This window comes from Ruditapes philippinarum, unplaced genomic scaffold (assembly GCF_026571515.1).
Source record: "Ruditapes philippinarum isolate M1 unplaced genomic scaffold, ASM2657151v2 ctg578_1_1_1_1, whole genome shotgun sequence".
Taxonomy (NCBI): Eukaryota; Metazoa; Mollusca; class Bivalvia; order Venerida; family Veneridae; genus Ruditapes; species Ruditapes philippinarum.
The window spans coordinates 295,122-313,781 of NW_026865402.1; the positions used below are offsets into that span (position 1 = coordinate 295,122).

Here is an 18,660-nt window from a genome sequence, read left to right on the forward strand (position 1 = left end):
ATACACCATGGCTTAAAATCCACACTTTTTTAAGACCTGTTTATTTAAAGTATTTTTAAGAGAATTTACTAATCCTAGCTTCCTTCTGGAAATGAAATTGTTCAATAGCAAGAAGACAGAATGACTTGATTCAACTGAATTTAAATAAAAATTTTAAAATAAAGTATTTCATTCCTTACAATCTAAATTTACTGTCTTACATGTATTTAAAACTTTCGAATTAACATACTACATATATATTCCCACGTGCATGCCAGCTGATACAATGTATCTCGTCGGAGTTTGTAATTTCAAGTGTTTAACTGTAGAACAAAATTAAGCCTTCCTGAACAAAAGTCCGTCCAAAATTGACAAAAAAGTGGACAAATATTATCCAATAAAATTTTCTGATACTTTTCTTTAATAAAGCAGATATAATAGCGTAATCTTTAAATAAAATAGGCCTAGTACATGTTTATATTTATTAGGTGTTATTATAATTCCTTTACAATTCGCAAAATTTACTTTGCTATTTTCTCAATACAGAGCCAATACATTTTTTAGTAAATTCAAAGTTGCGCCCCTTTCTTCTAAATTCACCATTTGTACAGTAAAATGGAGGATTTTGTTAATAATTTGTTGCAACTAATATGACAGTTCCGATGGAAGTTGCCTTGTTCCAGTGGTAAGAATACTTACTGGTTTAACAATATTCACTAGTCCAGAGCCATTCCAAAAATTTTGACTGGGTGGAGGAAGGGGGGGGGGGGGGAGGTGTGTTCATTTTACGCAAAGGGGTACGGCTCATTGAATGTTCACAAAATATCTGTTTGATGGTAGACAACATTTATCCTAAGTCAGAAATGAATTCTAAGTCCATTCCCATTACGCTATACTAATATGAAAAAGGCAAAGCCTCAAAGCGAGCTCGATGCACTTTTTACGTGAAATAGTATGAAATAATCGCTCAATTTTATTTCAAATGCAGTAACAAGTGCGTGTGACGTCACACGTACTGTGTTAAATATGGCTCCGCCCCTGTCGTGAAATGAATAACGAGTTTTGAAAACGTTGATAAAACTTTGTTTATTTTGTTTCACTCTATAATTTTTCAAGCGAAATAAAGATTATCTAAAGTGAAATAAATGTAAAACTTAAAACGTTTGCGACATTAAAATAGCGTACTTGATTTGTTTGTTTTGCACGTGCTGTTTGGAGCTACATTGTGACGTCAAGTAAACAATACTTTAAACGTCTGTACAGCGTTAACGACTGAATAAAAGATATTGGTGTTCGGATTCATTTTCTTAACAAGGCCGTCGTCGATGGTCCGGCCGGTCCGGCCCTGGCCGGACTAATATTTTGGCCAAAAATAAGTTTTTAAAAAAAAAGAAAAAAAAACACGCATCGCTGATTAGCAATTAGACACTTAACTGGCCCCTTATGCAATGCGCGGTAACATACAAACATGACGCGAAGAAACAACTGGACACTGTTAATTGACCAGGTATATGTAAGGGTCCTACGAAGTCAAGACATCGACGTGGCTTCGGACAGTTCACCGTATTATAGAAGTAATCCTGAATACACACATATATATGTTTACAATTCTTAAAATTAATTACATCTGTTCACATACAAGTATCTTAATATGAATAGTTTAAGATAGTTAAAATACCATGATGTGTGACACAATTCTATCGGAACCAAATCAACCAAAACGAACATTTGGTGAGTACATTTTTTGTCAATGTTATATATAGTATGATATAAAAAAAAAAAACAAAAAAAAACAGTGCATGAGATTTGCAATATGCATTATGAATATCTTAAACTAGTATGCCTGAACATTATCGGTGTTAGAACGAGCACTGTTCTCTAAGGTCGTTTTGTTGTTAAAAGTTTTGTTAGTAATGCCTGCTACTAATGCTACCAGTGAAAGGACATTCTCGGCGCTCAGAATAAAGAATAAAGAACATACCTGATATCGACAATGTCTCAAGTACGCTTGAACAATCTAATGGTGTAACCTATTCATAAGTACAGGACAGATTCACTCAACTTACGTGTAATTGCCGATGAGTTCATTACCACCAGAGAACGACGGCGATGTGTTTTTGGAAAATTTACATAAAATGAGACTCTGATTTTTGCAAGATTATTGTGAGCAAAATACAAGTTACTGCTAACCAAAAGCGGTTATTGTTGACTCGTAATGTACTATTCTTCCATCATGGCATCGACTGCTATTTAAGCTTATACCATTGTGTGATTTATGTCAAACAATAATCCACGTACTGTAATATTTCTTGTATTTGTTTATTTATAATTATCAAATAAAAATGTATCTAAAGAATTATAACAACATTAGTTATTGTTTATTTTTCATTTGCCAAATATCAATTACATAAAATCTGTAAAAAATCGTTGACATATTACTATAACTTGTACTAGCGACAGGCTGTAAACTGTGCCAAATATACGGGAAAACGCCCCTGAGAGCATCCTAGAATAAAAAATTTTCCGGGGGAGCATGCCCCCGTACCCCCCTAGATTCTAGCTAAAACATACCAAATTGGCCGCACCAATCACAAAATCGTGGCGACGGGCCTGCTTAATTAGACCATTTTCTTTCATTCTAGATAGTTTTCACAACAAAATTCGACAAAAAATTGTTCTTATTTATCAGATTTTTCAAACAAAATGGCGCCTTCAATTATTATTTTTTTATACACAGCTTCCGTTATTCTGGTTCCCTGTCCAACTATGGTTCCCATAGACGTGCGCGGGTGACCAGTCTAGACATCCGTTTTCAGTCAGAATTCCTCAGTTTTTATCGTTATCTTTAAATTCGAAAGGTTGCGATGTGTCCAATTCGGTACTTTGGACGAAAGTTTTGAAAACCATCACTTAGCAGGTACTCGCGTTACCGTAAAGCTCGCTTTGCGAGCAGGCCCTTCGGGCCAGCTCGTCGAGCTCGCTATAATATATAGACAAGGGTAACAACTCCCATAAGGTGTCTATGCCCAATCAGGGTTTTTGCCGTGCAGTTTTTTTACACGATACAGCATAAATAAAAAGGAATTATGCAATATGTAGTCGAATGATTTATCTCGAACAAATGTAAAACTTTTCTTATATCTCTTATACTTAACGAGTACTGGCCGTCAAAGTAACAAATCAAAGCACAGAAGGCGCTGAATTTGTTTGGGTCTCAGAATGTCATAAAGGTTGAAGGTTGTGAGATTATAGTTTTTGTATAGTGCCACCAATGCTTTCCAGCGTTTTAATTGTAGTAGATTGGCTATAAGACTAATTGCAACACTGATATTCAATCCAATGTTTATTTGACTTAAACAATTTAAAAAAAAAAAAATGAGTTGCCTTAACTGGGATTTGAACTCCAGACCTCTCGCTTCCTAAGCGAGCGTGCAAACCCCTCTTCCACGGTGAATTTATATGTTAACGGCCTGAAGAAAACCATATTATTCTAAATTAGGGTTTGTAACGACGCTAACCGTTGTTTAACACTTGTGTAAATAATCATGGCACTTACTACAAGCATGTACTGTATATCTATAAAGAATAAAACAATATTAGAAATCTTTGATCATTCCAGAATTATTTTGCTTGAAAATTAATGCGCCTGTCATGTGAACATATTTACGTAGTGATCTCCCCTGAATTTTTTTAAAGGGACGTAACCGCTTCAAAAAAGCGGACTACTTTCTGCATTTGCAATTAATAGCATTAGAGTCTGAAGTTTCGCTACCATTATTTGTTTGGTCTGACGACCCAAACAAATAAAAACTGTTCATTTTCGCGAGGTCAACATCGATCATGGCTATGCAGGAAACATAAAGTTACATGACTGTTGCAATCGATAGAGATAATATCACAAGCATTTATCATGCTGGGCAATTAAGAATACATAAAACTAATCAAAATATACCAATAACCTATAATGACAATATGATATAAACTCACCTGTGGCTTCAAAATATTTCCTCGTTGAAATTTCTATAAAACCACCGCTATCTTGACGAATCTAAACAACCGTCATTTGATTGGTCGATTTATTTCTCGAAAATATACCAGTAAATTTCTGTACAGATCTGTAAGTTGGTCAATTTTTAAATAAATACAAAAAAATGACAGCAGGAAACCAGTTCCTTTTTCATTAAAACATTCTCTTATATATTTTAAGACCTGAAATTTTACTTAGAACTGACATGCGTATCGTTTATTAAGTTATTATCAACACTTTAACACAATAGTTTGTATGTTATCATCGACAATTTGCAAATATTGTTTGAATGTTCTCATAAAATACAACATGTTAGATGAAACTAAATACATTTTTAGAAAGCATCGGAACTGCCACGGTCGTTAGGCTATGTAGCATAATTTGAATTGGCTTGATAAAAAATAATCACTAAAAAACTTACCTCAGCCGAGCTATTTTTGCCATGTACGTTGACTTTTGTGGTGACGTGACCAAAGTTGCTTACACACAGCGTGTTTTAAATTCCAGTCGTTCTCAGAAAAAATCTACAAATAAAATGGAGCTTTCATATGCATAACTGGCATGCAAGTTGTTCCTGTACCTTGTAGTTACTTTAAAACTACATTTTAATATGCACATTGACCAAAAAATTGATTGACATTACACATCAATATTTGGCTTGTTATACATATTTGTACAAATCATGAAAATCCCAATATGTTCTAAATATAGAAAATCTTCTTAGTTATGAGGTGTGATATGGGGTATTGGAATTACCCATTATTTGCTATGAAGTCAGAAAAGTAGTTCCCATACTTAAAATATAATCCAATAATGATATACAGTGTTGTAATATTTGCCCTATATTTCATTTCTAATAGTTCAGGAAACCATTTTTCCAGAGGTAAATATATATATGTATGTCGCTCAGCAAATACAGCTTGGACTAAACATGGGAACTATTTTCCGTTACCATAGTCCATGCAAATGAAGTGCTTTTATGTATGATATTTTACTTATTAAAGCCATACATTAATATATTAATACAATAATATAGAGCAAATTCTGATATTTTAAAAAGTTTTCATCATATTGCCGACTTATCTGCAAAACCCTTGACAGACCTCATATGGCAGTAATTTTGTGCATTTGGGCAAAGTGGGAATCCACGAACATTTACAAGGTCATGTTTTGACAACACATAAAATGAAAATGTTTTGTACCTACTGCTAAACTGAAACAAGTTTAGATTTTGTCTTGTTCACATATCTGCATGATTTAAATGAAAAATTTGGGTACTGCTTTTGTACAGAAACTACTGGCATGCTAGTACACAATTATACATTTTTCCAGAAAATTTCAGTCTAAAGCGCATGCAAAAGCTTTAAATGCCAGTCTTTTTTTAATGTTAAATGATGGCCTTTGATGCTTTTCGAGTGCAAAATTTATAATACATGCTTCTTAGTACTTTTCTTGCTTTCAGTACTAATTTGTTATTTAATATCTTCAGTGTAACTTCCGAATTATGGAATTTCTGAAATCCGTAAAATTCCGAAATCCGAACATTTTTCAAGGTCCCAAAATTTCTCCTTCTGTTTTCTATGTAATTAAAACCTCTGATTTATGGAAATTCTGAATTACGAATGGTTTTCCTGTAAAATTTGTGTTATATCAAAACAAATTTACTTTTAAAAAATCCGGAAATTTAAAAAGGTGTGAAGGAATATTATACTGTGCTTGTAAAATCTTTATAATTTATGTAAGCGGGCAAATAGCAGTTAACATTTTATTATCTTCACACCTATTAGAAGCACAATCCGTCAAAGCAGTCCAACACTTGAATAAAGTGTGTAAATTAAGAAACTCTGAAGTTTAATGTGATGGGGTAAAACATTATGCTATTGTATCAACAAATTCAGTTATTGATGATAATGACATTTAAAATAGCAATAAATGTTTTAAAAAATCCTATAATTTTGCCATTAAATTTTTTTTTAATTTTATCAGCTTCATGTATATTTCATCTTGTCTTACTTAAACAATATATATTTTATGATTCTACTTGTTCAGATAATTCTGAACTTCTGAAATTCCGGAAACTTCCAAATTCCGAATTTTTTGGTTAGTCCAACAGGTGTTCGGTTTTCAGAAGTTACACCGTATTATCTAAGATTCTATCTGTCTGCTGGACAGTGGAAAAGCTAAATCCTTACTTGTTAAACTAATTGATTTGAGCAGTAAGAAGTAGGTTTTATAAGGAAGTACATTGTGGAGGATCTTTTGAGAGCAAAAAAGAACAAATTATTAAGAAGGAAATGTACAAGTAGGTAAAATGTTAGTCACTAAGAAGTACAAAGTACAACATTATAAAGTATTTTCTCTTCATTTCTGTAGGTAAAGTGGAGGAATGAACATGCTACACACTGAGTTGACAGTAGAATCTAAAATATCCGAAGGGTTTTTTAGAATGAAGTTAAGTTAGTGTCAGACTAGTAGAATAAAAGGAAGATGGAAAATGTGTCAAACTTATTTGAAAATTGCACTATACGTGGTTTGCCAATAACAGCCCCATTCAAGATACACTATGATGTTGAAGGCAAGGACAGTGAGATAGGGACATTCATAATTCTTCCATTCCAGGTAACTGTCATGAAACCCAATCTAATTGATTTTACGAAAACATTTGATCACAAAGTAGATCTTGACAACAGTTATTCAGACAACATTCATGACAGTTCTAATGGTGACCGAAGTTATATTGAAGATCCAGATGAGGAAGGTTCTAAAATAATTATTAAAGTTGAACCACAGGACCATGATATTGCAGATAATAATTTTGCATCACATTTTGATGAAAGAGCATCACAAGTTGATTATAGACAAATATTTGATGCTCAGACTTTTGGTAAGAAAAAGAGAATAGTGAAGAATACACCTCGTGTTAGATATAAAAGAAAGAAAAGTAAAAACTTTGAAGACAATGAAGAGCATACAAAAACAAAGATTAAAAGGAACAAATTACATGAGACAGACTTTGAACTTGAAGAAATACAAAAACCAAAACTGGTCAAGTTAGAAGAGAGTGATCATGATGATAATATTGAAGGGTCACACAGGAAAAGTAAACGCCTTCAATATGCTGGATTTAGACCTGACTACCAGAATGTAGAAAACAAGGTTGATAACGTTTTAAAGTATCTAGAGGGTGACAACACAAATTCAGATGATGAAGTTAATGAAGTTCAAGAGGATTCAGATTATGAGTCTGTAACAACATCAGGAAATAATAACAGTGCAGATAATAGAGCTAAAACTGAGAAAAACAAATTGTCTCGGAAACGAAAGAAAACTAAAGATCCTGATTTTGACCCTACTGACGTTTATTCGGATAAAGTTATTATAAAGAAAGAAAGTGTTCTAATAGAAAATGAGATCAGTGACATTGATTATGAAAGTGATGTAGATTATTTGGATGAAAACGACTCAAAATTTAGTGATGAGAAAAAAACAGATAAAAAAGAAAAGCTTAGCAAAAGTGAGACACAGACAAAAAGGATATATGTAAAGCTGGAAGAACACCCTGACAAGTATAAGATAGAGACATTAGACCCTCTCAAAAGAGAAGACAGAGCAAAATCAGAGCTGGAGAGGTATGTTACAGTTTATGTCTGTACAATGTGCAACAAATTTAATAGTGAAAGTGTAGAAGGTATTGAAGGGCATTTAGAAAATCACTTGAATGGTGAACTGACCTGTACTGAGTGTGATTTCTTTTCAACAAATGTTGCTGAAGTTGTAATGCATAAAGCACAAATGCATACAAGACACCGGAAAGCATGTCCAGAGTGTGGAGTAACTTTAGGCTATGGTAGATTGAAGCCTCACTATGGTTTAGTTCATGACAATCCACAATACGTTTGTGTATATTGTCAGAAAAATGAAGGGATAGTTGTAAAGTTTGCAACATGTAGTCATCTTCGAAAACACCTGAAAGCAGCACACAGGGAAGTTTGTCTTACATGTAAGATATGCGACAAAGTGTTCATAAAGGGAGATCATTTGAGATACCATTTAACTAAATGTACTGGCAAGAAAGACACAAGTAGACAGTGTGAAAAATGCGGAAATAAATTTGCAAGTGAACCAAATCTTCTACGGCACATGGAGAGAGTTCACTTAAAGGTGCGGAGATACATGTGTCCTGAATGTCCATTTGCTGCGAAGTCGCCATCAGTGCTAAGAAATCACAAATATGTTCATCAAGGTAGGTTTATTGTAGTTTTATATTGAAAATATATTTTGTCTTGCAGTTTATTTTTTAACAATTCTGGATAATCAAGCTCCCTGTGATGACCCTGCCTTGGAAGTTCAGACAAATATCTCTTACAATTGCCTTCTTGCAGCTGCCTGCAAGTTGGGCATATCTCTGACTGGATTGGTGGATAACAAAACCACCTCATGGACAGGCAGTGTGGAGATTTAAAGCTTAGCTCAGTTCCGTGACACACCCATATGGGTTAGGGGGCAAAGGCAGCAGTGGTTATAAATAAATGATGCATTGCTATACATTCATCATTTAAATATTGAAAGATTATTAATTTGTTTACGAAATGAAGTAAATAATATATAAAACATACAATTACTTTTTCTATGTTTCCAGGAGTACATCCATATCAGTGTGACCAGTGTTCATTCACATGTGTCCAGGCCTACCAGCTAGTTTCCCATATGCGCACACATACAGGAGAAAAACCATACAAATGTACACAATGTAAATATGCTGCAGCCTGGAATGTTCAACTAAAGGAACATGTCAAAGTTCACAGTATGTCGACAGCTGTCATGTGTCCAAATTGTGAAATATTGTTCAAAAACGACAAGACGCTTCATATTCACTTAAAAAAGCAAAAATGTACCATAAATGAGGTGTTATTAATATGTAAAAGAGAAAAGGGAAATAATAATTTTTACTTACTTTTGAACTACAGACTTTCAAAAAGGGTAATTTCAAAGTGTTTATTAAGCTTGCAAATTGCTGTTAGGTTCTTTAAAGCAAAATGGTTTATTTATGGGGCATGAGGAGTTTGGGAAAAAACAGTCATTTTTTTTATTAGAATTAAATTTGGTTTGGTTTGACCTACAATTTTCTTTAGAGGATCCATTTTTTTTTATAAGGGTTGCTTGTGAACAGGGTTTTTGATGTTTTTTTTTGTGGTTTATTTTTGAAAAAATACAATTGTTTTTGTTAAAATTTTAGGAAATTTTGTAAAAATTTTTTGTTATAACAAGTTTATTAAATTTGTTTGCATATTAAAACAAACTTTTTTGTATTTTTTTTGTGGTTTTTCTTTTAAAAAACAATTTTTTTTCTTTTGCATTTAAAATGTTTTTTTTGCATTTAAAATGTTAGGAAATTTTATACAATTTTTGTATTTGTTATGTTTAAATTAAAACTTAATATAATTGTTATGTATATCAATTTTGTATATACAATGTACATTTTATATGTGATTCTTTGAACAATTGTTAAATGTAGTACATTTAAACACTTATCTAGCTAGTTTAATTGGATGGGAAGTAGAAATTTTTAAAGTAGTGTTCACTTTTTAGATAATGTATAGTAGGGGTGTTACGTTTATTCGTTTAAACGGGTTCGGCCTGGTTTTTAGCCAAAAAAATCGGTTAGAAATTTCAATAACCAAAGTTAGTATAAGACCAGCAGCTGAAGAAATTTTAGATTGATTTTAAACATTACATTTGTTTCTTTATGGCACGATATGACAGCTTGTTTTTTTTTTTTTAAATGTATTTTTGTCCGATTGCAAGCTATCTTATGTGTATGGTACGACAGTGACTCCAGTGACACCCCTAATGTATAGTAAAGTTTTACTTTATATATCTGTTTGTTATCATGTCATGTGAAGGTGATTTTATTTTATCTTTAACCATTGTATTATTTTATTGTAATTTTATCAAGCAAACTTTGTACATTTACCAAATCTTTATATTAAAAAAAAATAAAATAAAAAAATGCTAGTACAATGTATATTGTGCTTTGTAAGCAAGATTTTTCTAATTTTATAGTTTATATTCACTTCCTATTCCTGAATTCTTATAGTATTTGATAATGCCTTAATAAATGCCACAACATTTACTTCAACCCTGGCAGTAACTATTTCTGAAAGGAGTTTATCAAATTACTCCTGTATATCAACTAAAAATATTTTGCCATTGTATCAGATGTATTATGTATACTTTTTTCTAATGATATTGATTTTCTAAGTAAAAGGCTTTGTTTGTCCTCTACAATATATTTGCTGTATTATTTTCTTCTCTTGAGTATTTTTCCTACATATTTTTTAATTAAGTGATATATATATGGTTTTTAACTTTTACACTTCATAATACTTTTTGTATTTGTTTTTATTGATATATCAACAATCATCGTATTTAGCACTGGCACGGTGGCCTATTAACCCTTTCACTGCCATAGGGACGGCTTATACCGTCCCTGTTATTTTCGGCGTATTTGCCATATGGACCGCTTTTGCCGTTTCTTTAATAATAATGATAATAATAAATTAATAATAATAAAAATAATAATAAATATAAAGAAAATTATACAATCAACAATTATTATTATTATACTAACAGATTTGGAAACATATAATTATTATAATACTAATAACAAATAATAATAATTATATTAATCAATAATATAGTAATTTCTTAGAAAACCCTCTGGCAAATAGGTGATCTATAAAACAATAACCTTCTGGCAGTGAAAGGGTTAAATTAGTTTGGGCCAGTGTAAATTTTAAGAAAATTGAGTTGAATAAATAGTAGAATAAATTCAAATCTGGAATTCGGGCCAGTAAATTCAAAATTTTAATTCATTGACTGTATCAAAATCCTTTTGGTTGAAGGATTTAAATTTTAGTTCATTTATGTGTTCATAAAATGTGAGTTGTGTATTTTATATTTCTATCGTTTAAAATTTATGATAAGATACTACTTTGTTATGGATATATTTAAAGCATTTTATCATACATGTATCAAGATTTTTTTTTTTCTAGAGATATTTTTTTCCCATTCATATTGTATATAATTTGTTTATTCTTATTCTCTTTTTATAAGCTCTTCTATTTCAAGGAAAACAAGGCTATGTCATTAATGTTGCCCATCATTCAAACATTTTAAAAGTTGTCAAGACGTAACTTGGAATACTTGCTTATTATGACAAGGTGCAGTTGTTGTGAGATATGGGGCATAATTCTTATTTTTGGAGTTATGCCCCTTTTTAACTTAGAAATTTTATCAAAAATGGTTATTTTACATGTATTCTTTGCTGCTAGCAGACAAACGTTAACACTGCATGCTGTGCTCTTGTAACTTAGAATTTTTATCAAAAATGGTTATTTTATATGTATTCTTTGCTGCTAGCAGCATGCTGTGCTCTTGTTAACTCACCCGAGCTGGCTCAGGGTCAGCTTTTAGGATCATTGAATGTCCTAGTCCTTCATCCATCCACATTTAGTTTGTTAACACTCTAGTGGTCACATATTTGCCTCAGTTGTCACTTAACTTGGTTAGGTTGCTCGCACCAGTAATTACTTATACAAGTTAAAACATTTGTTGTTGTTTCTTCGGAATAAAAAATAGGTCAGAGGTTTAAAAAAATTGAAAAAAATCTTGTTAGCACTTAATTCGCTACTGTTTCAGTCCAAATACATTTTGTATCCTAGAAATTGGTCAGAAAGGTTGCTTCTTCGACTTCTAGGTCATGTTTGTATAAGGGTCATCTTAAGTAAAAAAAAAATACTTCACACAGCCTAAATTAAGGAAAACCAAGGTAATAAATATTATTGTCTCTTGTCATAAGAGCTTTAATAACCCAGGTGAGCGATATAAGGACCATCATGGCTCTGTTGTGTAACAAAGAGTCTGAATTACATTCATGTAATTATCTTTTAGTGCTGAGATAGTTATGTGATGATGTATAGAGAATAATACATTAGTGCTATTGTAACGGGTTGATTGTGTAAGGTTGTGTTCTCATAAGCCTACAAGGCATTTAGTATATACCTTATGTAAAATGTGGACAGAAAATGTAGAACAAATGAGCCGTGTCACGACAAAACCAACATAATGAGTCTGGGACCAGCATGGATCCAGACCAGCCTGCACATCCGTGCAGTCTGATCAGGATCCTTGCTGTTCGCTTACCAATCCTATTACATGTAGAAAAACTGATAGCGAACAGAATAGATCCTGATCAGACTGCGCGGATGCGCAGGCTGGTCTGGATCCATGATGGTGGCAAACGCACTATTTTGGTTTTGTCGTGACACAGCTTAAATAAAGAATAGGCTTGACACTATGATATAAATATGTTGTTATGGAAGGTGTATTAAGCGTTTGAATAGAGGGTTTATACACTATTTTTCATGCATTTACATTTGCAGAAGCACAAGAATGAATTTAAAGCCTAGCCCACAGGTCGAAGGATGTTATAAAATTCCAGAGGTTCTGAATATGTAAATTCAAGAGAAAAGTTGCATTAGTGCTTTTCTTGCATAAAATTTTTTGTCTGATATGGTGGGGCATCCATAGCTGAGTGTTTAAAGTTGTTTACTTTAAACCACCTGCTTCTCACCGTTTTAGGTTTGAATCCTACTAGGGACTTAAGATTCTACCATGTCAGGAAGCTATCCAGCTACATTATGGAACATGGGTGATTCTACTTCTGCCAGAAATAATGTACAGAGGGGCAACTGATGCTTCCTCCATCAGTAAAGTTGAAAATATTTGCAATTGACATTCACAGTCACAAAACTCTATAAAATTTCAAATTGAAACATGTAAATTGCTAATAGGTCAAAAAAGGGGAAAAACAATGATTATAAAATACACTGAAATACATGTAGGTAATAACAATGCAAATTTAACCAATGACCTATGTTATTATCAAAATATAATTAGACTAACAAATAAACATACATACCGGAATTTTTGACCAATTAGTAATTTACATGTATCAATTAAAAATTTTATAAAGTTTTTTTGCAAAACAAGAATTTTACTTTATTTTGGAAAAAAAATCAGAAAGATATAATGACAGACCTGAAAGAGAAATGTGTCGCAATTATTGTAAAAATATTTTTAATTGTTAGATATTTTATATATTGGTAAATTATAACTATAAATAACTGCCATATATGTTATTAGTTTATGGTGTTTGTAAAAATATATACAGATATTGTAGTTATAAATTGGGTTGTTTTATCTATTTCTCCTCAACTCAAACTGGTTAAGTTAGTTAGATGTAGATTTTCAATTCATTAAAGTGTGAAAGCTATCCAGCTAGCTTTCGGAAAGTCTGTGATTCTCCCAGGTGCCTGCTTATGCCTGAAATAATGAACAAAGAGGCACCTGAGGTCTTCCTACACCAGGAAAGCTGAAAAGTCACCTATGACCTCTACTGTTTTGGTGTGACTTAAAAGCAAACCCAAACAAATAAAATAGATGTACACAGTAGATGATTTTAAACCACACAGATCATTAAGAAAGAAAGAAAATAAAGCATCCTATACAATTCAGTTTCTGTCTTGAAACAATGATGGATTATTTTCCCCAGAATCAACATGCAACTTGGGTAGCATAGCAGTACAATATAATTTTGTTGAAAAATCAGCAGTTACTTCAGGAAAACCTGGATTATACTGATATGAAATACTTCTGAAATAACATCTCCTAATCCCTTCACTGATTACAAGAAACGTATACTTGTTCTACTTGTAGAATCATCTAACTACATTCAGTCAAATGGTTACTACAAAAGACATTTCTATATTTCTTTCCCCTTTTTAGTACACCTAAGCATAAAGTGTTTACATGTGATCGAGCTTTTGTGATAACATGACGTCTTGCATACACTGAAGTGCTTCAATATCTGAAATTTCCTCAAAAGAAAAACATTTTCTTTTTTTGTCACATGGAAGATTTAACAAACTTAACAGCAATCTTCCTCAGCCCTCTACAAAAGTTATATAAATGGTTCCAGTTTTATGCAAAAGTAGAATAAAAGAGCGGTAAAATAGACATAAATATGAAAATAACTCTAACAAGAGCTGTCACAGGAGACAGCGAAGCTCGACTAATAAAATACTGGACGCAGTAAGGAGGACAAAACTATGAAAGAAAAATCAATTATGTATAATCATGTATTAAGTTATAGTAAAAAAATAATATTTGTTAACATAAATTCAAAGATCAAGGGGAATAATTCTAGAAATAGTCATGCTAGAGTTATGGACCTTGTCAAACAACATTTGTGTAATGATAAGAAATACATTTGAAGTTTGAAGTAGATACCTTAAAAAGTAAAGAAGTTATTATATTTCTTAAAGAAAATCCTAAGTTCAAAGAGAGATAAATGTGTAAATATTACTTCAAGAGTTATGAACATTGTCACATTAAATGTAATTGATGATAAGGAATAAGTATTTGAAGTTTGAGGTAGATACCTTTAAAAATAAAAAAGTTATAATAAAAAATAAAATTTTTCTAGTAAAAAAATCTAAGTTAATTGGGAGATAATTCTTGCAATATTGGTGCTAGAGTTATGAACCTTGTCACATAAGATGTGGATGATGATAACGTAAATATATTTGAAGTATGAAGTTGATCCCTTTAGAAATAAATAAGTAACAGTAAAGAAAATATTTTTTATGGAAAATTCAAAGGGAGATAAATCTGAAAATATTGGTGCTAGAGTTATGAACCTTGTCACATAAGATGGGGATGATGATAACATAAATATATTTGAAGTATGAGGTTGATCCCTTAAGAAATAAAGAAGAAACAGTAAGAAATAGTACTTTTTGAAGAAAATTCTAAGTTCAAGGGGAGATAAATCTGAAAATATTGGTGCTAGAGTTATGAACCTTATCACATAAGATGGGGATGATGATAAGGTACATATATTTGAAGTATGAGGTTGATCCCTTAAGAAATAAAGAAGTAACAGTAAAAAATAGTATTTTTTAAGGAAAATTCTAAGTTCAAGGGGAGATAAATCTGAAAATATTGGTGCTAGAGTTATGAACCTTGTCACATAAGATGGGGATGATGATAAGGTACATATATTTGAAGTATGAGGTTGATCCCTTAAGAAATAAAGAAGTAACAGTAAAAAATAGTATTTTTTAAGGAAAATTCTAAGTTCAAGGGGAGATAAATCTGAAAATATTGGTGCTAGAGTTATGAACCTTGTCACATAAGATGTGGTTGATGATAAGGAACATATATTTGAAGTTTGAAGTTGATACCTTAAGAAATGACAAAGTTATAGTGAAAAATATTTTACTGCACCAAAACTTTAATCTAAAATCTGGACGCGGACGCCGACGCCGACGCCGGGGCGAGTAGGACAGCTCTCCATATACTTCGTATAGTCGAGCTAAAAAATCTTCAATGCCAAGAGCTTCGTCATGTTCGTAGTCGTCTGCTAAAGTTATGTAAATTATTCCACTGGTGTATAGGGAAATACATTCAAATCTGCGTAGCCAAGAGCATGAAGTATTATCTTAGAAGCATGGTGGACTTCTCCAGAAGTTGTATAAATCATGCCTGCAACGAAGCAGGTTTTGAAAATAGAAGAGCATTACTGTAAAAGAGATTTCATTTATAAATAATACATGCATGTACACAAAAAAGTAAATAATAAGTAATAAATAATAAGTAACAATGCAAATAAATGATGTCCCTCCGAAACGTCCGTTGAAATTATGAATAACCCAACACTAGCGTAAAATTTGGATATGATCACGTGATTCTCTACTTTCGTTTCCGCTATTAAACATAAAACTTGTATTGAACGTTGGAACGTTTTGTTTCTTTATTTCAATTTAAATATGTGATGTAGAAACTATGTAGATTAATGATGGCTTCAAGTGAAGTATTCAGTCAATGTGTATTAATTATCGGTTTACCCGATACGTTTAGAATAAATGATGTATCCAAGACGCTACAGAGACATTTGAAAGAAGGCCAGGCAATAGTTGATACCGATTGTGAGCTCGGGACCCCGGGGACACCAAGCAAATGGGTCATTCAACTCAATTCACGGGAAGGTAAACTTTTTGATTATATTTGTATTATTAGTGTATTTTATTTTTACCGTAAATGGTGACGTTAACCAGGAAGTAGAATAGGAAGGAATGTACATCATAAGACAAAAACGCCTTTTCTAGAAATAATTTATTTAATTATATTCATACAATAGTAGTCATCTAAAATTTCATAGTAAAAACTAACATTATGTCATCGGTACAAAATGATTGAAATGATTGAAAAGGGATTTCACGGTATAGGTCTAATTAATAATTATCTACTTTCGTTTTTGATTCTTTTTTCCCCTGCCCATTCAATATGATATTATGCATGTATAAAGACGCAGAGCCCGAACATATTTAAATTTCTTTTTTGTTCTTTTTAAATTTGTATTTGGACCCAGATATAACAATTGCGCCGGCAATTTAATTTGCCATTGTGTTAGCAGTAAGTGTTACAGTAGTTAGGCAATTTTATTTGTCACGTGCGGTTTAACCCAGCAAACACCCGACGTTGACCCAACGTTGGATCAACGTTGAAATTTGGTCGCGACGTCGGTGACCTTCATACAACGTCAAATAGACGTTGAATCCCCGACGTCTAACAGACGTTTTATTTTGACGTCGACACGACGTCGGGTTTTGGTCGGTAATCTGACAATAGGTGAATTTAATTTATGAAACCAATATATATATAAATGAAAGCATAAACAGCGAGAATTTTAAGTTTAAGTTTAGAAAGGGAACATTATATATTTATTTTCTCCATCAAAACAACAGTATCACGTGGGTGGCTAACGTACGATATTCGATAGGTGGCGCTCTGTAAACGGATAGTCGCAGATCAGTATGAAATATATTTGCTCTATTTTCGTTTAAATAATATCTTATCTCCTCGAATTAGTCTAAGAAGTGTTTGTATAATTTACAATGAAGCTGTTATCATTTTTGGGGGCTTCATTTTATAGTGGTAAATAATGTAGTAAATTCGAATTTGCGACTTATCGGATTTGAAATTCAATTGTATTGGCGGACAAAAAAAACGACGGGTTGACAGACAAGGTTGTATATACAAAACAAAAGAAAAAGGTAGGCAAACATTATATATTGTTTTTCAATGCTAATTTACCGCATGTTTGCATGGATTCGATGGTTATTTGATCATTGAAATGTTTGACTGGTAAAACTTAATGTCACGTGATTTCGCGAGATAAATATTGTTGTTTCCACGTAAGAACACTTTATCATTTGCTGTCTATATAATCGGATCATTTTTCCCACACAATATCGCCATGCCAAATAAATGCACAATCAATGGTAGGAAATATCCTAGCAATTTAAATCAATAAAAAGTTAAATGCAGTACGTAAGACTCTTATTATTCAAATGCTGGTAAATAAAATTTCCTCTTATTTCTTATCAACATGAATTTCCCTTATATGAGGGGCCAGTCATTTACACATGTATCAGATGCAGTTTGATTTTGATATCTGTGTAGTTGTTAAACTACACGTTGTTAATTGAAGTACTTTACCTATACTGTTAGCATACCATGTGTTTCTTATATTATGATAATGATTCATGGCATTTGATACATGTAAATGATACGACTTTGGTAAGAGATATCTGAAATCACATTACAAGTATTTGACTAGCTATCTTTTTATTAATGTAATCAAACAACATATTATCAATCAGAAAACACATTATCATAGTTATAAATCAATAAAAGTAATAGTTTGTTAATTAGCCTGCTTATCAACAAGTTGTATGCTCGTATCATAAAACGTTTTTACACTAAGCCAGTCTGTCCTATATACACTAAGCAGACCAGATCATGCTGGGCAGATATGATATCTATAAAAATGACAGTTACATGTGAATTTCTTTGATGTTGTATGAGCATTTGTACAAAGTACATTGAATACAAAAAATAACAATATCAATTTTTGCGGGAGTAGAATTATTTTCATTTTGGTATTTGTTATATCAGTTTTTCATGCGCTTATGAGTTAACTAAGATTAATAGTAATTGGATTTTGCCTATTATATAACACAAACATCCTTCCACCACATGGTTTAATTCTAACACGATTATATTTTGTTTTTCAGACTGTGAAAATTATGGTAATTCAACATGTGTCAAAAGTTCAGGAGGAAAATGAAAATATTTAGAGGAAAAGAAAAATGAAAACCTACCAAGATTTTGTGACAGGTATATTTCAAAATATTATAGAAAATACAGTGATCTTATTACCCTTGATTTTATAATGAAATTCACGAAGCCATTTTTTTATCAAAATTAATAGATATATATAGTAGGTACACGAAACTACATGGTTTAAACTAAATTTAAAATAATAAGTATCTTTTTAAGTAAATGGAGAGTTTTGTTAGAATTTCGTTTAATTATAATATGTAAAAGTAATTTATTTCTTGCACTAGTAACTGATTATTTTATTTTTTTTTAATTTCAGACAGTGTGATGAGATCTCAGGTGGGAGACGGTAATGATGCCCCAGATCGACATAGTGTAGGAGGACGAAAGAAGCTAGAATACTA

At 32.0% G+C, this 18,660-nt stretch overlaps 2 protein-coding genes across 2 annotated transcripts in view; both read left to right on the top strand.

Moving 5' to 3' along the window:
- The first annotated feature begins 543 nt into the window (after positions 1-543).
- On the top strand, positions 544-11,538 carry LOC132728873 (zinc finger protein 37-like). Its single transcript, XM_060714561.1, has 4 exons — positions 544-664; positions 6,380-8,249; positions 8,646-8,924; positions 11,429-11,538. The coding sequence occupies exons 2-4, from the start codon at positions 6,494-6,496 to the stop codon at positions 11,536-11,538; spliced, it is 2,145 nt and encodes a 714-aa protein (XP_060570544.1). The 5' UTR covers positions 544-664; positions 6,380-6,493.
- Positions 11,539-15,813: 4,275 nt separating this feature from the next.
- LOC132728895 (protein mono-ADP-ribosyltransferase PARP14-like) overlaps positions 15,814-18,660 on the top strand; it is a 34,527-nt gene continuing 31,680 nt past the window's right edge. The window contains exon 1 of the mRNA XM_060714601.1: positions 15,814-16,119. Within this exon, the coding sequence (XP_060570584.1) occupies positions 15,927-16,119 (193 nt within the window). The 5' untranslated portion in view covers positions 15,814-15,926. The remainder of the gene's footprint in view (positions 16,120-18,660) is intronic.

Excerpts from the sequence above, each read along its gene's own strand:
- LOC132728873 (XM_060714561.1), top strand. The coding sequence starts at position 6,494 with ATGGAAAATGTGTCAAACTTATTTGAAAATTGCACTATACGTGGTTTG. Across the intron at positions 8,250-8,645 it reads TCACAAATATGTTCATCAAG|GAGTACATCCATATCAGTGT; the intron begins GTAGGTTTATTG and ends CTATGTTTCCAG. Across the intron at positions 8,925-11,428 it reads AAATGAGGTGTTATTAATAT|CAGCATGCTGTGCTCTTGTT; the intron begins GTAAAAGAGAAA and ends CTTTGCTGCTAG.